At 41.1% G+C, this 21,996-nt stretch overlaps 1 protein-coding gene across 5 annotated transcripts in view; it reads right to left on the bottom strand.

Moving 5' to 3' along the window:
- The window catches only part of PPP3CA (protein phosphatase 3 catalytic subunit alpha), a 356,718-nt gene that overhangs the window by 81,848 nt on the left and 252,874 nt on the right, over positions 1-21,996 (bottom strand). For all 5 annotated transcript variants that reach the window (XM_063918417.1, XM_063918443.1, XM_063918426.1 and 2 more), the window contains exons 3-6: positions 15,235-15,359; positions 14,026-14,137; positions 10,888-11,033; positions 3,701-3,840 (exon numbers count right to left, since the gene is read on the bottom strand). In XM_063918417.1, coding sequence (XP_063774487.1) covers positions 3,701-3,840; positions 10,888-11,033; positions 14,026-14,137; positions 15,235-15,359 — 523 coding nt within the window. The remainder of the gene's footprint in view (positions 1-3,700; positions 3,841-10,887; positions 11,034-14,025; positions 14,138-15,234; positions 15,360-21,996) is intronic.

The raw sequence follows: 21,996 nt of genomic DNA, 5'->3' as shown, positions 1-21,996 counted from the left end.
GCAAGAATACTATTTATTTTCTTTCATGAAGATATAACATATTATACCAATATCACCAGTAGTAACTGGGAAAGTCAGAGACCAGCAAATCACGAATACTTAAAAAAGAAAACTAATAGTAGAGATTATGTCGGTAATTCAGAGTTGATCGCAGCAGCAAATTTGTTAGCAGTTGGGCAAAACCATGTGCACTGCTGGGGAAGGGGGAGGTGTCAGATGTAACATTTGCAGAGAGAGTTAGATTTGGGTGGGTTATATTGTTTCTGTGCAGGGTAAATACTGGCTGCTTTGTATTTAGATTTCAGTTTGAACACACTTCACCCAAAACTAATTCTCTCTGCACAAGTTATATCTGCCCCCCTCCCCACCCATGCAGTACACATGGTTTTGCCCAATTGCTAACAAATTTGCTGCTGTGATCAACTCTGAATTAGGTCCTATATCATAATGCAAAAAGGCTATGAAATATGTATCACTTACACCCTAGACCACAATCTAATTTCCTAATTATTCTCACATACAGTACTAAGGGCCTAATTCAGCATGGAACGCTGCCGCATGCTGAAGCCCTGTGAAGTGTGCGCATGCACAGCAGCCGCACTGCGCGTGCGCACACTGTGTGATGAGACGACATATCACATCTGCGAACGCCTGTACCTGAATGACATGATTGCCAATTTCCTTAAACTGAGACCTAAAAAGGTCTCCTAAAGAGGGAATTACATATATAGCCATGCTCATCTTTGCTGCAATGCAGCATGCTGCAACACAGCTTGCTGCATGGTATGCCAGTCTGCTACTATTCGGAGCTGGCGATCGCTCCATTAATTCCTAAAGGAATTAATGAAGTGATCGCTGGCTGTGAATAGTCACAGCCTGGCACGCCATGCAGCATCCTGCATCGCAGTGAGATGGGCATGGCTACATCTCTAAGCAACACTGTAGTCATGACTTGATGGAGACCATACAGTATACAGTGGAGGGCAGCTGAATACTACTGCACCAGAGACATGACGCTGTAATACCAGAAGCATACTGTCTTTACTGTACAACAGTTACTCTCCGCAGATGACAACTGATAGACAGTGCTGTATCATTCATGCCGTTAACTGAAATTTTTGACCATCATACTGCAAACGAGCATTGAGATAAGAAGTCCGATAAAAACTTTTGACAAGCGGTTACTGGAGTCTTAGATATCAAAGAGGAAGCAGATACAATCAAGTTGGTGACATACTATTACTAGAAGAAAACGGAATTATAGTAAAAAACAAGTTATCAGTAATAAGCAAGTTACGTTCAGTAAAACAGAACATGCTAAGCATCTACCACTGAAAGTCTCTCGTGAGATACTTAGCTGCCCAGATACAATAACCAAAAGATAAAAAGTTCAGCTACTCCTCTTCTCACATACTAGTATCTTGTTCTTCACAGGAGCAGTGACTAGTGCAGTATGTTCCCTTCTTACACATTTATGCTTAGTCCTGTGTACTTTTCATACCCTGCAGAAGTCAGGATTCCGTCCGGCAGTATTTTACCGGCTGTTGGGACTCCGGTGTCGGTCTCCTGAATGTCGGGATCCCAACAGCCGGTATTTTAACTGCATCCCCCTGATCCATATCCTGAATTACATGTCACACGAATGCAAAGTATTGAGAATGAACTACAATAAAACCTGTCATATGCAATTCCAGGATTGACATGTCTCTAGTAGAAAGACGTAGCAAGGGGACAAGCACCGCCGTTTGGATAAAATGAGATAGCTGGACAGGAAAGTTTGCAGAGGCGTTGGTGTTTTCTCCCTCTGAGCACCCAATGTATCAGAGAGCTTGGTACAGCAATCAGACACACTCATCCATGATACATTTTATAGTGAGTTACGGTACAGATGGAGCCTCGATCATCTAGCCTTCTCTGCTGCGCCTAGGTGCACCAAGGCTTATTAGCATAAGCCTTTCATCTATTGTTCTCAGCTGCAATACAGTACAGAGAGAAAAATACAGAAGGGATTAAGGGGGTCAGTCCAAGTTGATCGCTAGCTGCCGCTGTTTGCAGCCAGCGATGAGGCTAAAAATCTGCATTTCTGCACATGCACCACAATGCGCACGCACGACATATGGGTACAAAGAGCATTGTGGTTTTGCATGGGTTCTAGTGACAATTCCATTCGCACTGGTGGACGCAAGAAGATTGACATGAAGTGGGCGTTTTTGGGTGGCAACTGATCGTTTTCAGGGAGTGTTTGGAAAAACGCAGGAGTGTCTGAAGAAACGCAGGCGTGGCTGGGCGTTCGCTGGGCGGGGGTCTGGCGTCAAATCTGGACACAAATAGGCTGAAGTGATCGCAAGTGCTGAGTAGGTTCAGAGCTACTCAGAAACTGCACAAACTATTTTTGCTGAGCGCGGCTGCACACGCGTTTGCACTCCTGCAAAGCGAAAATACACTCCCTCGTGGGGGGCGACTATGTGTTTGCACGGCTGCTAAAAACAGCTAGCGAGCGATCAACTCGTAATGACCCCCCAAGTCACTACAGCTGGGGATTAAGGGGGTCATTCTGAGTTGATCGCTCGCTAGCAGTTTTTAGCAGCCGTACAAACGCTGAGCCGCCGCCCTCTGGGGTGTATCTCAGCTTAGCAGAAGTGCGAACGATTGCATCGCAGATCGGCTACAAAAAAATATTGTGCAGTTTCTGAGTAGCTTCAGACCTACTCAGTGCTTGCGATGACTTCAGACTGTTCAGTTCCTGTTTTGACGTCACAAACACGCCCTGCATTCGCCCAGCCACGCCTGCGTTTTTCCTGGCACGCCTGCGTTTTTTTGAACCCTCCCTGAAAATGGTCAGTTGACACCCAGAAACGCCCACTTCATGTCAATCACACTGCGGCGGCCATTGCGACTGAAAAGCTTCGCTTGTGTGAAAATACATCGGCCGTTGTGAAAGTACGTCGCGCGTGCGCACTGCGCCGCATGCGCAGAAGTGCCGTTTATTTATTTAATCGCAGCGAACATTTTCAGCTAGCGATCAACTCGGAATGACCCCCTAAGTCCGACTGCCCTGGCTCAGTTAATCCTATTAAAGGCAAAGATGAGGAGGGCTCCATCTGTAGGTTTTGAGCAATAGTTGGGAGTATTTTGCCACATATCAAATTGCTTGGTTACTCTTTGATACTTTGTTACATAGCTCAATTGATAGGGAGGAGACAGTTCTTTGTTGCATGTGTCTTCACATTTTATCTATTTATTTTAGGTTTGTGGTGGGCTACAACAGACAAAAATGAGAGAGGGAAGATAAGTGCATCACTTTGGGTGGTGTTTAGACCACATCATATTAGGTAACCAAATAAAAAAAATGTTTAAATAATCTGGTGAAATATGCCAGACTTCTATAGTCCCAGGTGCATTGGAAACTGCCCCCACCTGCTAAGCTAAGCAGTGGGGGATGTCAAAAGAAGGTGCCTCCTCTGGCAGAAGTGGTCAAGTATTGCCTGAAGTGCCAAAGATGTAGTGTTTATAGAGAAGTATGTATGGAAACAGCTTGAAGAGATATCTATAAATAATAAACCACAGAAGAAGATAAAAAAAAAGTACTGAGCAATAAATGGACAGTCCAAGGTATGGGTATGTTTAATTAAATATCTGCCTAGAACTAAAATGGAAACACAAGGAAGGTGGATGGTTAGTGACCAGTTGACAAAATTACCTGTAAAAATAAGAACATCCTCTAACTGTGTTGTGAGTAAAATGTTCTTGGCTTTTTTCATTACCAAAGTCTTCCAGAGGATCTGACCACAAGATATCGCACATGGGCCCATATGCAGGAGGCTCTTTAAAGCGATCTAACTAAGAAAAACAAACGAACATAAAATTTTTATTTTACAATCAAACCACTTATTTTATATGCATTGGGAAACCATAATAATAAACAAATAACATAATTAAAAAGCTACAGATAGTCATTTAAGAAAAATAGGATTTTAATACCTACCGGTAAATCCTTTTCTCGTAGTCCATAAGGGATACTGGGGGAAACTAGTACGATGGGGTATAGACGGGTCCAAAGGAGCCAGTGCACTTTAAATTTCTTCAACTGGGTGTGCTGGCTTCTCCCCCTCTCTATGCCCCCTCCCACAGGCAGTTATAGGTAAAAACGTGCCCGAAGGAAAAAGGACATATATGAGAGAAGGAACATGACAACAGAAAAGGTGGTGAGATTTACACACCAGCACACCACTAAAATACAACAACCAGCAACAGCTGGTAACAACTACAGCAACAGCTGAACAGGTAAACACATAAAAGACAACCTGCAGAAAAGTCAACGCACTGAGGCGGGCGCCCAATATCCCTTATGGACTACGAGAAAAGGATTTACCAGTAGGTATTAAAATCCTATTTTCTCTAACATCCATAAGGGATATTGGGGGAAACTAGTACGATGGGGACGTCCCAAAGCTTCCAGAACGGGTGGGAACGTGCGGAGACTGCTGCAGCACCGCCTGGCCAAACTGGGTATCATCTTTGGCTAGGGTATTAAATTTGTAGAACTTCACAAAAGTGTTCTTCCCTGACCAGGTAGCAGCTCGGCATAGTTGTAAGGCCGAGACTCCACGGCAGCCACCCAGGAAGAGCCCACTGATCTTGTAGAGTGGGCCTTTAGAGATTTAGGAACAGGTAAGGCTGCCAACACATAGGCCTGTTGGATAGTAAGCCAAATCCAACGAGCAATGGACTACTTTGAAGCAGGGCAACCCTTCTTCTGCGCATCATAGAGCACGAACAAGGAATTCGTCTTTCTGACCCGAGCTGTACGCTTGACATAGATCTTCAAGGTATGCACAGAATCCAATGCTTCCAGTGGAGCAGAAGCGTCAGAACTGGATGGAACCACAATAGGTTGATTCAGATAAAATATGGAGACAACCTTCGCAGGAACTGCTGGCTAGTCCGGAGCTCTGCTCTGTCCTCATAAAAAACCCAGTACAGACTTTTACATGATAAAGGCCTGCAATTCTGAAAAACGACGAGCAGAATCCAGGACCAGTAACATCAGTCTTCCATGTGAGGTACTTGTCTTCTACCATCATCAGAGGTTCAAACCAGGAGGACTGTAGAAAATCCAACACTACATCCAAATCCCAGGGTGCCGTAGGTGGCAAAAAAGGTTGTTGTATGTGGAGTACCCCTTGCAAGAAGGGTCTGAACTTCAGGCAACACTGCCAATTTCTTCTGGAAGAAAATGGAGAGGGTGGGAATCTGGAACTTAATGAAACCCAGGCGTAAGCCCTTATCCACACAGCCTGTAGGAAACGTCCCAAGTGAAACTCAGCAGGCGGATACGTGCGTTCCTCGCACCAAGAGACATATCTCCTCCAGATATGATGATAGTGTTTTAACGTCACAGGTTTCTTGGCCTGAACCATGGTAGCAATAACCTTCTTGGAAAGGCCCTTGTGAGCTAGGATGTTGCCCTCAACCTCCATGCCGTCAAACGAAGTCGCCGTAAGTCCGGGTAGACGAACGGTCCTTGTTGAAGAAGATCGCTTCTTAGTAGTAGAGGCCAAGGGTCTTCGGCGGACATGTCCAGAAGATCCGCGTATCACGCCCTCCGAGGCAATCAGAATTGCCTGGACACCTTGATGCCTGATTCACTTTAGCACCCTTGGGAGCAATGGAATCGGAGGAAACAGGTACACCATCCGGTATATTCAAGGCGACGACAGTGCGTCCACTGCCCTCGCCTGAGGGTCCCTGGTCCGTGAGCAAAACCAGGGAAGTTTCTTGTTGAGTCGAGAAGCCATCATGTCTATTTGTGGGCAGCCCCACCGGTGGATGATCTGCTGGAACACCTGATGGTGGAGTCCCCACTCCCCCGGGTGAAGATCGTGACGACTCAAAGTCCACTACTGGAATGAAGATTGCCGACATTGCTCTTGCATTTCTTTCCACCCAGAGGAGTATCTTTGACACCTCTCGCATGCAGGCTCTGCTTTTTGTCCCCCCTCGACGATTGATATACGCCACCGTCGTGGCGTTGTCCGACTGTACCTGGATTGGAAACAGGAAACAGAGTCATTAGATAAAGGAGAGAATCTAGTGTGGCATACACTGCACAGCTTGTGTTTACCCATGTTTCACAGTAAGCACAATAACATACACATACACACAGTTATAATGCAAGCCTGCCCTACTGTATGTGAGTTACATATATAGATTCTACTAGCAAAAGTCTCCTTTTTAGCTTAAAACATCACACAAGTGCTAGTGAAGCCCTTTTGTGGCAGTTCTACACGGGGGATCTTAGCGGGACCCCCCGGGAGGGTCCAGCACACCGCACCCGTGGTCAGCTGCCCTTTGGACCGGTAGACCCCCCTAGCGGGGCCCCCGGTTTGTACTCACCACCGATGTCATCTTGAGGCATCGTTAGGGGTGTGCGGCGTGCTGTGGCTGTGACAGCCAAGGCACAGTGCCCCGCTGATCAACAACCCCTCAGGACGGTGGTCCTGCAGAGAGGAAGCGGTTCTGCACCTCGTAAGTCCGGTGACCCCCCCCCCCCCCCCCCCCTCCACCAACTCCCACGGTGCAGGTATGCTGTTGCCCAGACAGCATACCGAAAATAATAAAATATTTAAAAGAAATTAAAGAAAACTCTCTGGAGCTGCAGAGATGTGCATCCTCTCCTGAGGGCACTTTTTTCTAATCTGCCTGTTGGAGGGGGCATAGAGGGGAGGAGCCAGCACACCCAGTTGAAGAAATTTAAAGTGCACTGGCTCCTTTGGACCCCGTCTATACCCCATCGTACTAGTTTCCCCCATTATCCCTTATGGATGCTAGAGAAAATGAAACTCAAAATACACATTTTAGAAACTTTCCATAACCATTGTATTTTATCTTGGAAACATGCTATACTGATCATTTAAAACACTAGTGATCATAATTTCTAGTACTTATTGATCCTTTGTGAGGACACTGCAGGACAATGTTTTTGGGATTATTTTCATTTGCAATTACTAATGTGGGCCTATTCTTCGGTTTCACAAAGTGGTGGATGATATATTGAAAAAACTACTTAAGGGCATATTCAATTGGCTGCGTTAATTCCCCCGCCCCCAAAGAGTGTGAAATTGCCTCCGGCTGCAAGATTTTTATTTCAATTTCAATAGGATTTACTGTGGCATTTCTTGCAGTTTCAGATCAGCTGCAAATTTAAGGAAAATTGCTATTTTAGGGTACAAATGTCGACACTTGGTACAGAACCCCTGGGAATCGCCCCCCCCCCCCCCTCACACACACTTTAATAAATAATAAGGCAATTAGAAGTTTATAATTTGAATTTTTAATTATTAAAGTAATAGAATAATGGGTTAAAAGATGTGAGACAGGTACATGGGAGTGCTGTATGGCAGGGACAGGTGTTTTTAACACTGCATGTGGAAGTTACAGGTGTTTTAACACATTTTTATAAAGTGGCTTAAATAACTAAATAAATAAAACAAATCAGTTTACATGCATTTGTATGCACCCTTAAAAAATAACTAGAGTATTTAAAATAATTTCTATCCTTTTTTAACTGTTCTTACAACAACAACAACAACAACAAAAACAGAAAAATCAGCCATTTAAAAAGCATAAATTTTTTTTCCTTTGGACAGTAAAAAATTTAATGCAATACTAATTTGTCTGTTTTGTTAGGGTACAGGCAGTTTTTCGATTTTCTTTTACATTTAACGCTGAAAAATTAATAAGCCCATTTTTTGCAGCTGGATAATTTGAGAATCGAGAGTGCATAGTCATGTTAAACAGAAATTAAGCGTGAAATCCACATTAATAATTGCTGCAAATCTTGCAGCCAATTGAATGCTCCCATTTGAGAATTAAATGGTTAAATCCAATTTGAACTATATAGATTAGCAAAGCTGATCAGTTTGGCTATGCATTGATACGTTGTTTAGTAATACATTTCCTTTTTAGGGGTCTATTCAAGTGAAGTAGGAACTGCTGTCTAGTCGGAAAGACGGCAGTTTCCGACTTTTTTAGGTCGAATCATGAGTCGACCTATTCAATGATCCTGCCGTTTTTCAGACTTTATAAAAAAAAAAAAAATCGGATTGTCATTGTCGAAAACGGGCAAAACCTGTTGGATTTGCCTGCAAATTGAATACTGCATTGTTGGATCCTCTCCGTCGGAGAGGATCCGACATGCATTGAAAAGACCCCATAGTCTTAAATCAAACACCTGATACATTGGAAACATGGTTTCAAATTTACAGCCCCCCCCAAAAAAAGACCAAATCAATGTTCATTCTAAAATTTTAAAAAGAAGAATATAGCAGACAGCAAGAATTTCTAACTATCTAACTGGTTCTTGGTCTTTGAAGTGTTCTTTTCAAAGCATATAAGACTATTGGATATTGTACCTTGGGAAACCTTTAATAAAAATAAGCCGCAGTTGACTTGTCACCTTGATTAATACATCTATCAAATTCTCTAAGTTAGCCAAGAAGCAGAATAAAGCATCGTCTTAGCTAAGAAACAGTGAAATTTCAGCCTTGGGCTTAGTATTATTTGAGGGGGAATGAAATGATATTTCATTGCCTTGACGTTCAATTAAAAAGAAAAACTTTCATTAAAAAAGATGCATTCACAGATTCAGCTTCAAATGCGTGTCATAAAATATGCAATACTAAGCTAGACTTCCAAACTTATTTTAAGCTTCTAAATTATTCATAGTTTTGTAAGTGAAATACCCGGCTATGAAATAATGCGTGTTGATAAATATGCAGACTGTGTTCAGAAATGCCAGGGACAGACTTATTACCAACTGCACATTCCATAACAAAGTTAATGACTCCAAGTAAGTATGCAATTAGCCATGGAATCCCTGAGTAAAAATAAATAAATGATGTGGAGATATAATAATTTACATTATATTAGGATGATATTCCCCATCCCTGCTGCAAAGGACGGAAACGGTTTTGGGCACAGGTTTCTAAGGAGTACTAAGCAGTGATAAGAGTGGAGAAGTGAGCCAGTGGAGAAGTTGCCCATGGCAACCAATCAGCATTGACATAACATTTAAAATTTGCATACTATAAAAGTATACAGAGCAGCTGATTGGTTGTCATGAGCTACTTCTCCACGCTTATCACTGCTTAGTACATCTCCCCCTAAAGGTATGATGAGCACATAGATGCATGGTGGATTTTAGATCACCAACCTAAAGGTTTGCAACATAATAAAACTGAATAAGCTTAATTGATATTATGGCAGAAAAGCAACCCAAAAGAAACTCAAAATAAAACAATGGAAATCAACTTCACCAGGTACATGAATCACTGAAACCCATTGGTATAATAAGCTTCTGAAAATGTATATACCCATTTATAGTTTCAGTGAGGTGACTGATTTCCAGTAAATGGATAGGCTGTAGTCTCATGAATATAAACTCAAGCCACAAAATGTTAGCCTAAGTGCTTGTATTGGGATGGATATATTACTAGGAGACCTGAAGCTAAGGTTAAGGGGCACCTAAACCACTGTACTAGTGACATTTCTTCACATATTCAGTGTTGTTATTTTTCTGCAGACCCTTAAAACTAGGTCCTAGCTATTGATGTGAAGAAGCAGCAGCTGGTAGCTTCTTACCTGTGAGGCTGGAATGGGTGCGGCTGTCCCATGTCAGTAACGGTCTTGTAGTGTGGTGCTGGGATATGACGTCACAGCCCAGGCCCACACTCCCAGACTAATACACAGAAGCAGAAGATGCTGCACACCTCTCTCCACCAGATGAGAGAAGCAAAGGGAAAAGGAGATGGGAGGCAGCAACTGCTGGGTGTGAGATATCTGAAGCACTTACAGAAGCCAACAGGGGCATTTACAATTGTCCAAAATACTTTATAAACATACTTAAAGAACAAACAAACTTGGACATTTTTGCATTTATTGAATAATAAATACAAAGTCTGCCATCTGAATAACTACATAATTATTCAAGATTACCAAGATTTGGTTTTTGTCTTATTTTGACACCTATTTAAATAAGTTTTCACTCATTAGTCATAAAATGTGCATCTGCATACAGTAACAATATCTCTATGATTCCCTGATTCATTTTCTAAGTGGTCTATGATGGAATGTATCACTCTGAGTGAGTGTAAAATGCATCTGGATTGTGAGGGTCTTCTCATGGAATACATACCATTCACCGGTGGGCGGGATGCCGGCTGTCTACACCCCGACAGCGGCATCCCATCCGCCAGAATGCCGGCAGAGGGGCGAGCGGTATGAGACCCCTTGTGGGCTCGCTGCTCTCACAACACTGCGGGCTCAGTGGCTCACTACAGGCTCTGTTGTCATTCTACACCCACGAGTGAGAATAGTCCCTACGCACCGGGATTCCGCATCCCCTTCTTATATAACTAACCTGTTTGTCGTAACTTAGAAAAATAAATAATCTACAGACTGTAAAATAAAAAGGATATTTAAAAACTCACCATAGCAGTCAATTTGTGATTTACTTCTAATGGAGTACATTATTTCCTCTGTGTATATTACATATATTTATTTCCTTATTACACTTTAGTATACTTAGTGGTGTAGGCGATTCACTGACAAACATGGCTTAGCTGAGCAGAAATAATATAGGGGCATGTGCACAAGCAGCTCCCCTAATGGCTGTGTCTTATGTCAGGGTGTCCTACTTGCAATAACTATACATTTAGCACTTTTGTGCAGGGCACATAACAAAGTGCATCTTTAATCAGGTCAACAAGTGCAGTAGCATTATCTCTTGCAATAGGTTTTCAATCAATCCTTAATGTTTTCCCTGTCCAACACTGTAATTAAACACAAACAAATTGATTAGAAGAGGTTTTCTTTATAAGCACTTACTTTTCTAATGTCATCTAAAGTGTTGATTTCTGGAGATAAGCCACCATGTACACACAGGAACTGTTGGTTCATCAGCGCAGCCAAAGGAAGGCAGTCAAAGGCATCCATACAGGCGTCATACACTCTCTCGGAATATTTGATTTTACCTTTTAATGATACACATTGAAATTCAGCATGACAATGCTAATTACAGGTATGCCAGAAAAAATGTTTTAGTTTGGAATATTAATAACTGCCAAAAAAAGGAAACAACATGTTCCTGTTTATTTATTCTACTTTTTAAAATGTAATAAAAATGGTGGTGTTTGAGGCACACATTTTTGGGGAAAGTGTAATTCTATTAAAGTCATAAGAATATTCATCTGTACAACGGAGGTATGTAAGAAACACAGGGGCAGATTTACTAAGCCTGGTGAAGTGATAACGTGGAAGGTGATAACGCACCAGCCAATCAGCTCCTAACTTCCATGTTACAGGCTGGGTTTGAAAAAGGACAGTTAGGAGCTGACTGGCTGCTGCGTTATCACCTTCCACTTTATCACTTCAGCAGGCTTAATAAATCTGGCCCACAGTACTAATCTGCTCTCACGCTTATGATTTACAAAAGACATATTAGGCTACTTCCACTAAAACTGAAAAAGAAAACAGGGTTGGAAAAAAACCAAACAGGTTTTAAAAAAACTACAAAATAAAAAAAAAATCTCTTTTTCGGTTTATTTTTTATTTTTTTCATTAATATTTTAATGGGGAAAAAAATGTAATCATTTATTAGAAACTTTTTAATGCTTTCAAACATTAATACTGGTTGAGTATCCAATATCCAAATATTCCGAAATACAGATTTTTTTTAAATAAAACTGAGATAGTGAAACCTTTGATTTCTGATGGCTTAATGTACACAAACTTTGCTTAATACACAAAGTTATATAAAAAATATTGTATTAAATGACCTTCAGGCTGTGTGTATAAGGTGTATATGAAACATAAATAATTGTGTGTACGTACACAAACTTTGTTTAATGTACAGTTATTAAAAATATTGAAATGACCTACAATATGTGTGTATAAGGTGTATATGACCCATATTTCCCATCGCCATGATATCTCATTATGGTATGCAATTATTCCAAAATACGGAAAAATCCGATATCCAAAATACTTCTGGTCCCAAGAATTTTGGATATGGGATACTCAACCTGTAAAGGCTTTGGTTTAATTTATTTTACATCTTTCAATAAAACCAATTTTATAGAGCTTATTCTTCCTATTACCTCTCATTATATGTAGATAGATATATTAATACACAGGGGGATATTCAATTAGTGCGAGTTTTCAGACAGTCGGAAAACTGGAACTAATTTGACCGTTGGCTATTCAATCACGGGTGTTTTCGACAGGTTTTTTTCTCCATTTTCGCCATGTCTTTTAAAAAAAAAAAAAAATTGAATCGGCATGGGTGAAAACGGACTAAAAAACTGTTGAAAATGCCCGCAAATTCGACAAAACACAAGGATCGGCAGCGAATACTGTGATCCATGTGGTTTTTGCCCGGCTGGAATTTTCAACAAGTCGAAAAATCGGTCCGGGTTTTGAATAGGTCAAATGTGAATTCGAACTGCAAACTGTCGGGAAGTGCCGTTTTTTCGAAAAGTCGAAAAAAACAGCACCAATTGAATACCCCCCATAGTCATTGTTACTCCATACTGCTTACAATGGCACCTAGCCCAAAGTTTCTGACACCCTGATGCTTATTTCCGTGTCATGTCCACTGATTCAACAATATGTATATACCTTATACTTGTCATACATTTTCTTTTACTGTTAGTCCGTATTCTTGTTTTGTTAATTTTTTTTTATGTACTTTGTTAGGTGCTGTGCATGCCACTCTCATTAAACATTTTGAATAAAAACACTAGTTTTTTTTTTAATTATAACAGGTTTTCATTTAAGAAGACACGGCGCCGTGCCAATAGTCAAAGCATAATTAAAAAAAAAAAAAAAAAAAAATTGGTTTAAACCTTGAAAAAAAAATTTAATTAATGTTTTCCATTGTGTACATTTGCAGATGGAACCACAATCCGGTAACAGGAGGAGCAGGTTGAGCTGGTTAGGTCAAAAAGTGGAATATAGGAGCACAGTGCTGATTCTCCATAATGAATTTCTCTGCACTTATACGTTTTGCTGGGAATAAATTACTTTTACTACAGTATGCACAGACATAGATTTTTAAGTGCCTTTTAAGTAAATGTCATTAAAAAAAATCTAAGAAAATCTTAAAATAATATATGAATGAAAGCAAACTGTAAGTTGCTATAATGAACTGGTTAATAAAAAACATTCAAATAATTTTGCTAGCATAGCATATAGAGTGCTATTCAGCATTAAGGATAAAGGAGACTTTCCAGCAAAGCCCCGACATGTTAACAAATAAATCCTCTTAGCAAAGTAGCGAATAAAATATACCATTATTAATATTGGCAGACCAGGAACTAAAACAGGGTTAACATTAAAAATTTAGATTTTACATAACATAAACAGTAAACGTGCAATGATTGTAAGATTTGGGTTAATCCCTCCTACATTGACACACATTGGGCCTAACTCAGACCTAATCGCAGCAGCAAAATATTTCTCTAATGGGCAACACCATGTGCACAGCAGGTGGGACAGATAAAACATGTGCAGAGAGAGTGAAGATTTGGGTGGGGTGTGTTCAAACTGAAATCTAAATTGCAGTGTATAAATAAAGCAGCAAGTATTTACCCTGCACAGAAACAAAAATAACCAACCCAAATCTAACTCTCTCTGCAAATGTTATATCTGCCCCCCCTGCAGTGCACATAGTTTTGCCCATTGGAGAAAGATTTTGCTGCTGCGATCAGGTCTGAATTAGGCCCATAGTAAGGAAAGGTATTGTGCAACTCGCTCACACAAACTTTCATCACTCCAGTCAGATTAGTATTTGCGATTCACCTCTGTCTGACACCAGCCTACAGCTGGAATGGGTGGATCACTAATGGACATAGCCAGAAGCTACAATGCCTGATGTGCCTTCTTCCAACAAGTGGGTACAGGCATTAGCCTATTTATGTATTTTCTGTGGAAACTTTCAAATGAAGCAATGAGATATATACGTACATTCTTGTTTGAAGGTAAAATACTCTGTTAGATGTCTACATTCATGATTCCCACGGAGTAAAAACAGAGTTTTGGGATACAGAATTTTCAAGGCCCACAAGTACAGCACACACTGAAAAAGAAAACAGCCGATTGGTAAACTTGGTGGTGATATTCCCTTATGATGTATCATTTCCAATTCCTTCCAAACTAAGCTAGAAAACTATACATCTCTATCCAGTTATTCTAAAACGCCCCAGGTATTATTTAAATGAGCTACTAGCAAGGTCTGTACAGCCTGACACAAACCTTATGTGATCATTCAGAACCAATCAGGCAGTTTAAAAGCTGGTAGATTTACAATTTGATGATGAGACAAATTTTCAGTCAGTAAGGACGTTCCTGCTGATACAGATATTATAGACGTACACAATTTATAATACTGAGGAATATTTCTTGGCACATTTCTTCATGCACATATAATAAAGGAGTCAATACAGAAGATACTACACAGATGCACACACACATATATGATTATATGGGGTCTCATATATGCTTATATGGGTTCTTTCAGTTATTTGTCCAATTACTGTAATAGGTAGGCATGTGTGTGGCTGGCAGGCCCCCTTTTATCCCCAGAAGTTTTTATACAAACAACAAAGAAAACGGAAAACAAAACAACTAGTAGTGTTAAGGGGATGTAATTATGCGACCACCGGTCACTATACCGACGCCGGGATCCCGTCCGCTTGCCAGCACGACAGTCGGCATGCCAACTAACAGGGTTCACGTGGGAATAGAATCAATTGGGGCAAGTTGGTGTTTTGCAGATGACTGTGCAAATAAATCTGCAATGTATGGGGTTCACTGATTGCAGATTCCAACCAAAAATTGGGATTGTTAAATCAGGTTTTTCAATATGTTTAATTTCACTTAACAGTTGGGGCTGTAGATTGTTAGTGTATGGTAACAAACAAGATTTGCAGACCATTTTTAGTAAACTGATGAGCCTTTTAAGACTGGGAGATCTGTATTTGCTGCAAACGATCTGCAAATCACTGAAAAATATCTCTATAGTATGGACACAGATTGGTGAATCTTTAAATTTGGGGGGCCGAAATCACAAAATAATTGAATTGTTGTGGAACAACACTAGCTCTAATATCATAATGGCACATGTGTGGTTGCACATATTAGCAAATCACATATTGGATAGGATACTGTATTTACTTCAATGCTGAAGTATCCTCTGTCAACGTAGTCTCCTAAGAAGAGGTAACGTGTGTTGGCAGGTGACCCTCCAACTTCAAATAACTTCATCAAATCAAAGAACTGTCCATGGATATCTCCACAAACTGCAAAGAAAGATAACATGTAATTATTTTATCATATAACATGCACCAAAATGAGACAACAAAACAGTTTATGTACAGTATGTATTATGGAAACTTCTGGCTGACATAGTCATAGAGCACATATTGTAATGTGTACACTATTAAAGAGCAGTTATCTCTAGGGAGGTGGATTGAGTATCTGCAATCATCACGCCACAGTTGGTAACAGCTGTAGACAAATTTCAGAAATGGAAACATGGGGTGATCGATGTAATCTAGATAGGACCTGAAAATACAACTCATGCAGAACACTACTGTACATCGATAGGACACATACTGTATCAACATTTTTGAAGAGCCCAGCAATACAGTGTGTCCTCCTGCAGCCCAGTTCTGGCCTTTTGAATGCAGGGGCCTACATGAAGCTCTGTTTCAGATTCACTGCCCTTGATCTCACATGATAGTGGGTGCAGTATTGGAGAAACCACCATCACTGTAGGGAGACCTGTGGCTACATGGCCCCTCTCACCTGCTTACCCTTTCAAAAGCTGTAGTTATGCCATTGTTACAACCTCCATCATGATAAATGTTATGAACAGAGATAATTTTTTTGCTTTTTATGGTGGGATGTAATAAAGTTCGTGTACGCCGGACGTGCGGGATTCCGGCCGAGCTATGACTTTTTTTCTAAAGGGGCAATCATTTACAAGGCATGGTTATGCCTTGTAAATGAATGCCCCTTTAAATAAACGTCTGAGTTCGGCCAGCATCCCGCATGTCAGGAGAACTCAGACTCTATTACATCCTGCCCAACATGTCCATGTGTAATAAAGATTTAACATTAGAAACAAAAGTCAGATAAGAGACACATTTAATGACTGCATTCAATACGTATAAAAGGCTGAATTATACCATAGAGTTGGTCAATATTGAAAAATGAGGAACATCTCTTTAAAATCTGGGTAAGCCAATGAAGATCTGTATATCCCATTGTGCATTTACTTGCAGAAAACTTAATTATCAAGTACAAGATGTATAAAGATCTATATAAGATACCCTATTAGAAGAAAGAATGCTGTATCAAAATTTGACTGGTAGATACAGGCGATTTCACCAGCCATACATTTAAATAAATGCAACTGGAATAGACTGGCTTTTAAACTAGGTTGGTAACTGACGTGACCGATGAAAAAAAGAACGCCAATCACCATAGTAATTTGGGCGGGTGGTCTTCTGTATGCCGGCGGTCGGGCTCCCGGCGCTCAGTATACCGGCGCCGGGAGCCCGACAGCCGGCATACCGACACTTATTTTCCCTCGTGGGGGTCCACGACCCCCATAGAGGGAGAATAAAATAGTGTGGCGCGCGTAGCGTGGCGAGCGCAGCGAGCCCGCAAGGGGCTAATTTGCGCTCGCAACACTGTCGGTAAGCCGGCGGTCGGCCTCCCGGCGCCGGTATGCTGGTCGCCGGGAGCTCGACCGCCGGCCAGCCGTAGTGAACCCAATTTGGGCCAATGTCCATAGACAACCATACAAAATTATGGCATCACCTGGGCATATAGGGGTCTACTTACTAAGCCTTGAAGAGAGATACAGTGGAAAGAGATAAAGTACCAGCCAATCAGCTCATAATTGTAATTGTTCAAACACAGTCTGTAACTTGGCAGGTGCTTGGCTGGTATTTGATCTCTCTCCACTTTATCTCCCTACAAGGCTTAGTAAATAGACCCCATACAGTCAGTTGGTCTGAACATCAATGATGCACAGGACACAGTAAGGGTACAGTGACAAAGAGACGCAGTGGTGGTGGTGGTGGTGTTGGGGCTCAAGCTAACGTGTATGTATGTATGTATGTATGTATGTCTATATACAGAGTTTTCTGGCACTATATAAGTAATAGGTATGTTCGGAAATAAAATATAACCTTTCATAAAATTAATCCATGTCCTTTTGTATCTTTAGATGATCAGACAATCACTAAAATAGTTTATTATTACTTAATACTTTAAAAATAACCTTTTTGAATAGGACTGCCATAAATTAAAATTTTGGGCCCGATGACAACGTATATTATTATTTATTTATTAAACAGTTTCTTATATAGCGCAGCAAAATTCCGTTGCGTTTTCAAATGAGTAATAAAGCAACATACACACACATAACCGATTTCCTAACAGAGCACATAAAGGATGTAACGCACTATTTTTCTGGTCACTTCTGCATGTGGTTAACATACAACACATTGCATGTACGAAAAACAACAGGGTTGGCTGGATCAGAGAGAGTGAAGTCCTCATAGCTAGAACAGTAGTGTCACTTTTTCAAAATCTGTCTTTACAATTCTGTAATCTACGATATATGTATTATCTATTACTTAATAGAGCTGATTCAATATGGCAGCATGGCAAGCAGGATGTAATAAATAAATAAGTACCCATATAAATGGGGTTTGTTTATTTGCTTATTTATGTGCGATTTTGACTATGCGATTTTGGTTATTGCTGTTGTTGACTATACTTTGTACTAGATAGTCAAAATTGACTTTCTTACACAGTCTATCTAACCTTGCGATACCGCACCCGTGGGAGTGCGCAACGGGATCGAATCAGTATCACAAGTTGGCTAACACCTTGCGATATGCACTAACTTTCCTTGCAATTTTGACTATATAGCCAAAATCACAAGGTAATATCGCACCGTGTGTACAAACCTTTAGGGGTAATATCCTGCTGTCAAAGTCCATTAGTTAAATTGCAGGAATATCACGTTGCAGTTGAACTGCAGAGTAGGTCTGTAGAATGCCGCAGCACAATGTGTATTTTAATTGAGCATAGTCATATGTGCCCAAACCCATGCTCACTAGGCTATAAGTATATCAAACCTTCAAAAGAGTGGACAAGTGAAGAGATTGTCAATAGCAACCAATCAGTTGCTGTGGCCGTTTCTCCAGTTGTCACTTCTCCACCCTATAGAAGGTTTGATATATCTCCCATTAAATCCTTAAAACGAACAAAAACCGTAGGACATCCTGACACTATATAATCAATCTATTGAGATGGGTCTAGGTCCAGTGCAGCCAAAAGGGGTGGTAGTCATGTGACCGCCGGTCGGCTGACCGACAGTCACATGACCTCCTCCGTGAGCCCGACGGCTCACTATCCCGATGGTCGGCATGCCGACCAACAGGGACTATTTCCACTCGTGGGTGTCCACGACACCCATAGAGTGGGAATAGAACCCGTGGCGACCGCAGGTCGCCACCGAGCCCGCAGCGTGGCGAGCGCAGCGAGCCCGCAAGGGGCTTGCTGCACTCGCCCCTCCCCGCCGGGATCCCGGCGTCGGTATGCTGCCGGGATCCCGGCATCGGGAAGGTGACCGGCGGTCAGGAGACCGCCGGTCACCCGTACTACACCCGCCAAAAGACCTGTCAGGCACCGTTACTTTGGGGGGAAGGGGAGCGGGGGGATGACCACACACTGAATACTGGGGCCCACTGATAAAGTGTGTTGCCCCCATGCCATCTTGTGGATGTAGTTGTATACCTTGTAACTTCCCTTCAACCTTCACGCATTAGTCAAGCTCTAAGTCCGCACTGCTTGTTTACTTATCAAATAGCATTCACTATTCACACAGCCCCCATATATAAAGGTCATTCTACCAATTAACATGTGATATCTCCTTCCTCAATTTACTATACATGAATATCAGGCCTAGGAAGGAGAAAGCATGCTTAAGCATGGTGAATCTGCATCAGTAGCCATTGTGCACAACCATTTCACTTACGGCATGACAGTCCCAATTCAGGAGGATTATCTCGATTTGCAGTGGGATAGTTGGGAGATGTTGCCAGGGCCATCTTAATGTATAGGCACACTGGGCAGCTCTGTCCATCACCCCACAATTCCAGGGACCTTTGAGCAGGGGTGGGTGGTAGTCACACAATCAGAGTGCTGAGGCAGAATTCTCTACCTGCCTCCCAGCAGTTATTGGTGGATGGCTGGAGCTATCCAGAAATGACAGTTCTGACAACCATTAACTGTATGGAAGCATGTGGAGATAAGGCTCAGGACCACAGGAGGGGCATGTTTTTTTTTTTATTGGTATCCGTGAATGGGCATGTAGGTACCCCAATGATTTTGATTTGTCCGGTTGCAATACCACCTGTGGTGGCATGCGGCATAATAATGCCATTTGTTCTGCAGTAAAACACAAAACAAAAATCTACTAGATTCTATGGTGTTAGAAAGGTACACAGAATTCAATTTGCTCACAAATTACAATAGCAGATTTTTGTTCTTTAAATGTCCAAAAATAAGCTTCTATGCCATTTAGAAAATATTCAAAAATGGGATTTAAAGGTACCCTGACCCTAGTTTTTTTAAATCTTTTCTTCTTTTCAGTGAGATCAGCTCTGATGCAGAAAAACACCCGCAAAGGCAATAAAAATAACACTACTTATGTAGTAGACTATTAATACAGAATTTCTTCTTTTTAACAAGTCTTCTTACTTTGCTGCCTTAAACAGATTAGATCAACAACAAAAAGAAGGTAACTCAAAGAAGCTCTCAATGTTTTCATAACAGCTAACCCAAGTGACTCCTGAAAACAATTAGTGCATGCAGACAAAAATCCAAGCACACTGCAATAAACTGCCTTATGTGATTTGAAAGCCTTTAAAACGGCCACAGGGAATATTAGGCACAACAGCAGCAGACATGTCTGCATTTACTGTGCTTTCAACAGACTCATCTGCTGCATTCTTTTCACTTTCACAGCCATGCCCACACTACAACATATATTCAGAGAACTAGATAACATTATATTGGAGGATTCAATGTTAATATACTGGACTTCAAAGTGTATATTGTCTACTGGCTAAAATCAATATAGAAAACCACAGCTCAACTGATTTGTAATGAATTATACTTATTTTCCATTCCTTTGTTTAGAAGAGCACAAAATCCTGAGCATTTAGAAGGGTCAGAAAACTTTAAAGGAAGGGATCATCTACATATGTGCAAAAATGTCCAGTAAAGGATATATAGTCATCATCTTCTTATCTCTGCAGAAATGTGTCCCTTGGAATTGGCTACTTTCAGACAAATTTACATATTTCTGCAAAGATATGTTAACAAATTTGTTAGGATTGTTGATTTATCAATACTGTGATGCTTGCACTCTACACCCACGATTGAGGTAGAATCAATTCCTTTCCAGCCTCTTATTACTCTTTAGAGACATCTTCAACCCAAGGCATAGTCACATAATCAAGTAATGACATATTTTCATGTCAATATGAGACATCCCCAACAGAACCTTTCAAGTGACTCCACACCCTCCTTGTAATTCAAATATTTTATAATCCACAAATAAACCAGAGCAGTCTTTGCAAACATTTAATACTTGGATGGCATGTGGCATTAGATAGCGCAATGCTCATGGACAATCATTCCCAGCTTCTGCAGAATTAGAATTAGGATTCTGCATTCCAAACAAATATTTCTACCAATATCTTCAATTGTAATATTTATATACCTCTGCATCAACATGAATAAAACATCACTATGTAATGGATGATGCGATCTATCCGAATCTAGAAAGTGCATTATCTTCATGCTATATAATGAACTCTTAAACCTAGAACTTCACTAAAAACACTGGGCATGAGAGGCAATGAAGACTACTCTATAATTAGGAAGAGCTCAAGAAGCAGTTCATTGAAAAGCTTTTCTTCATTTGGCACTATGGGGGCTATTCATGGAAAAGCTTCTCTTCATTTGGCACTATGGGGGCTATTCAGAGTTTCCCACAATGTTCCAAAAAAACTGCAAACGGCGATTTTTGGAAAACTGTGCATGCGCTGTTGCGGCGACCCTTCATTATGCAATCGCATCCTTCCTTAGTGATTGACAGATGACGGGCGTCCAGGGGCGATGCTGCAGGGGAGGATATGACGGGTGTATAGTTGCCATTTTCGGGGTGGCCCAATGACGTCACCAGCCAAGCTGCATAGGCAAGGGTCAACCTCTATTTGAGGCTTTTTTGATGGGGACGGAGCCACACATGCTGGCCGGCAAAATCTCCGACCAACCCTGAATACCCCCTATATCCCTGTGAGACTGGACAAATTGAATCCTGAATGTTTCTGAGGCTTTTTGGCGAGGCTGTTTCAACATTTGTTCTTTATTCATATTTGGTGACAATGCCACAAGTGGACCCACAGCTCAATTCTTATCCCTGTTTCTCTCTTTGGTCATCGTGGCGCTTAAAGGTGGACTGGAAATTTCAATTTGTCTCTAACAGACAGTTGATCCTCAATATAATCTGGTATTTTATTTAAACCAATGGAATTCATGACCAGTATTATCAATGAAATCAAAAGCATTTTACAAACCATAGGAGATGCAAATCATTAAAACACTTGGCTACCTAGTTCCCTCTAGGCTCCATATATGTATGGCCTATCAAAGTGCCCCTCTTCATTTTGTCTTGTCTTGTATACTTTCCCCACCCCCCTGACTTTTGGTACCCCCAACCTTCCTCTTTCCATGATCTCAAAACTATTTCCTTTCCTCTTTCCTTTCAAAGTAGAAAAATAAATAAAATCAGTCGCCAGTACAGATTATTTGCTATCAACGAACTGTAGACTTGTTTGCATG

The sequence above is a fragment of the Pseudophryne corroboree genome, chromosome 1, assembly GCF_028390025.1.
Source record: "Pseudophryne corroboree isolate aPseCor3 chromosome 1, aPseCor3.hap2, whole genome shotgun sequence".
NCBI classification, from domain to species: Eukaryota; Metazoa; Chordata; class Amphibia; order Anura; family Myobatrachidae; genus Pseudophryne; species Pseudophryne corroboree.
Note: the sequence above shows the minus strand (reverse complement) of the source record. Positions and strands in the feature narration are given on the sequence as shown.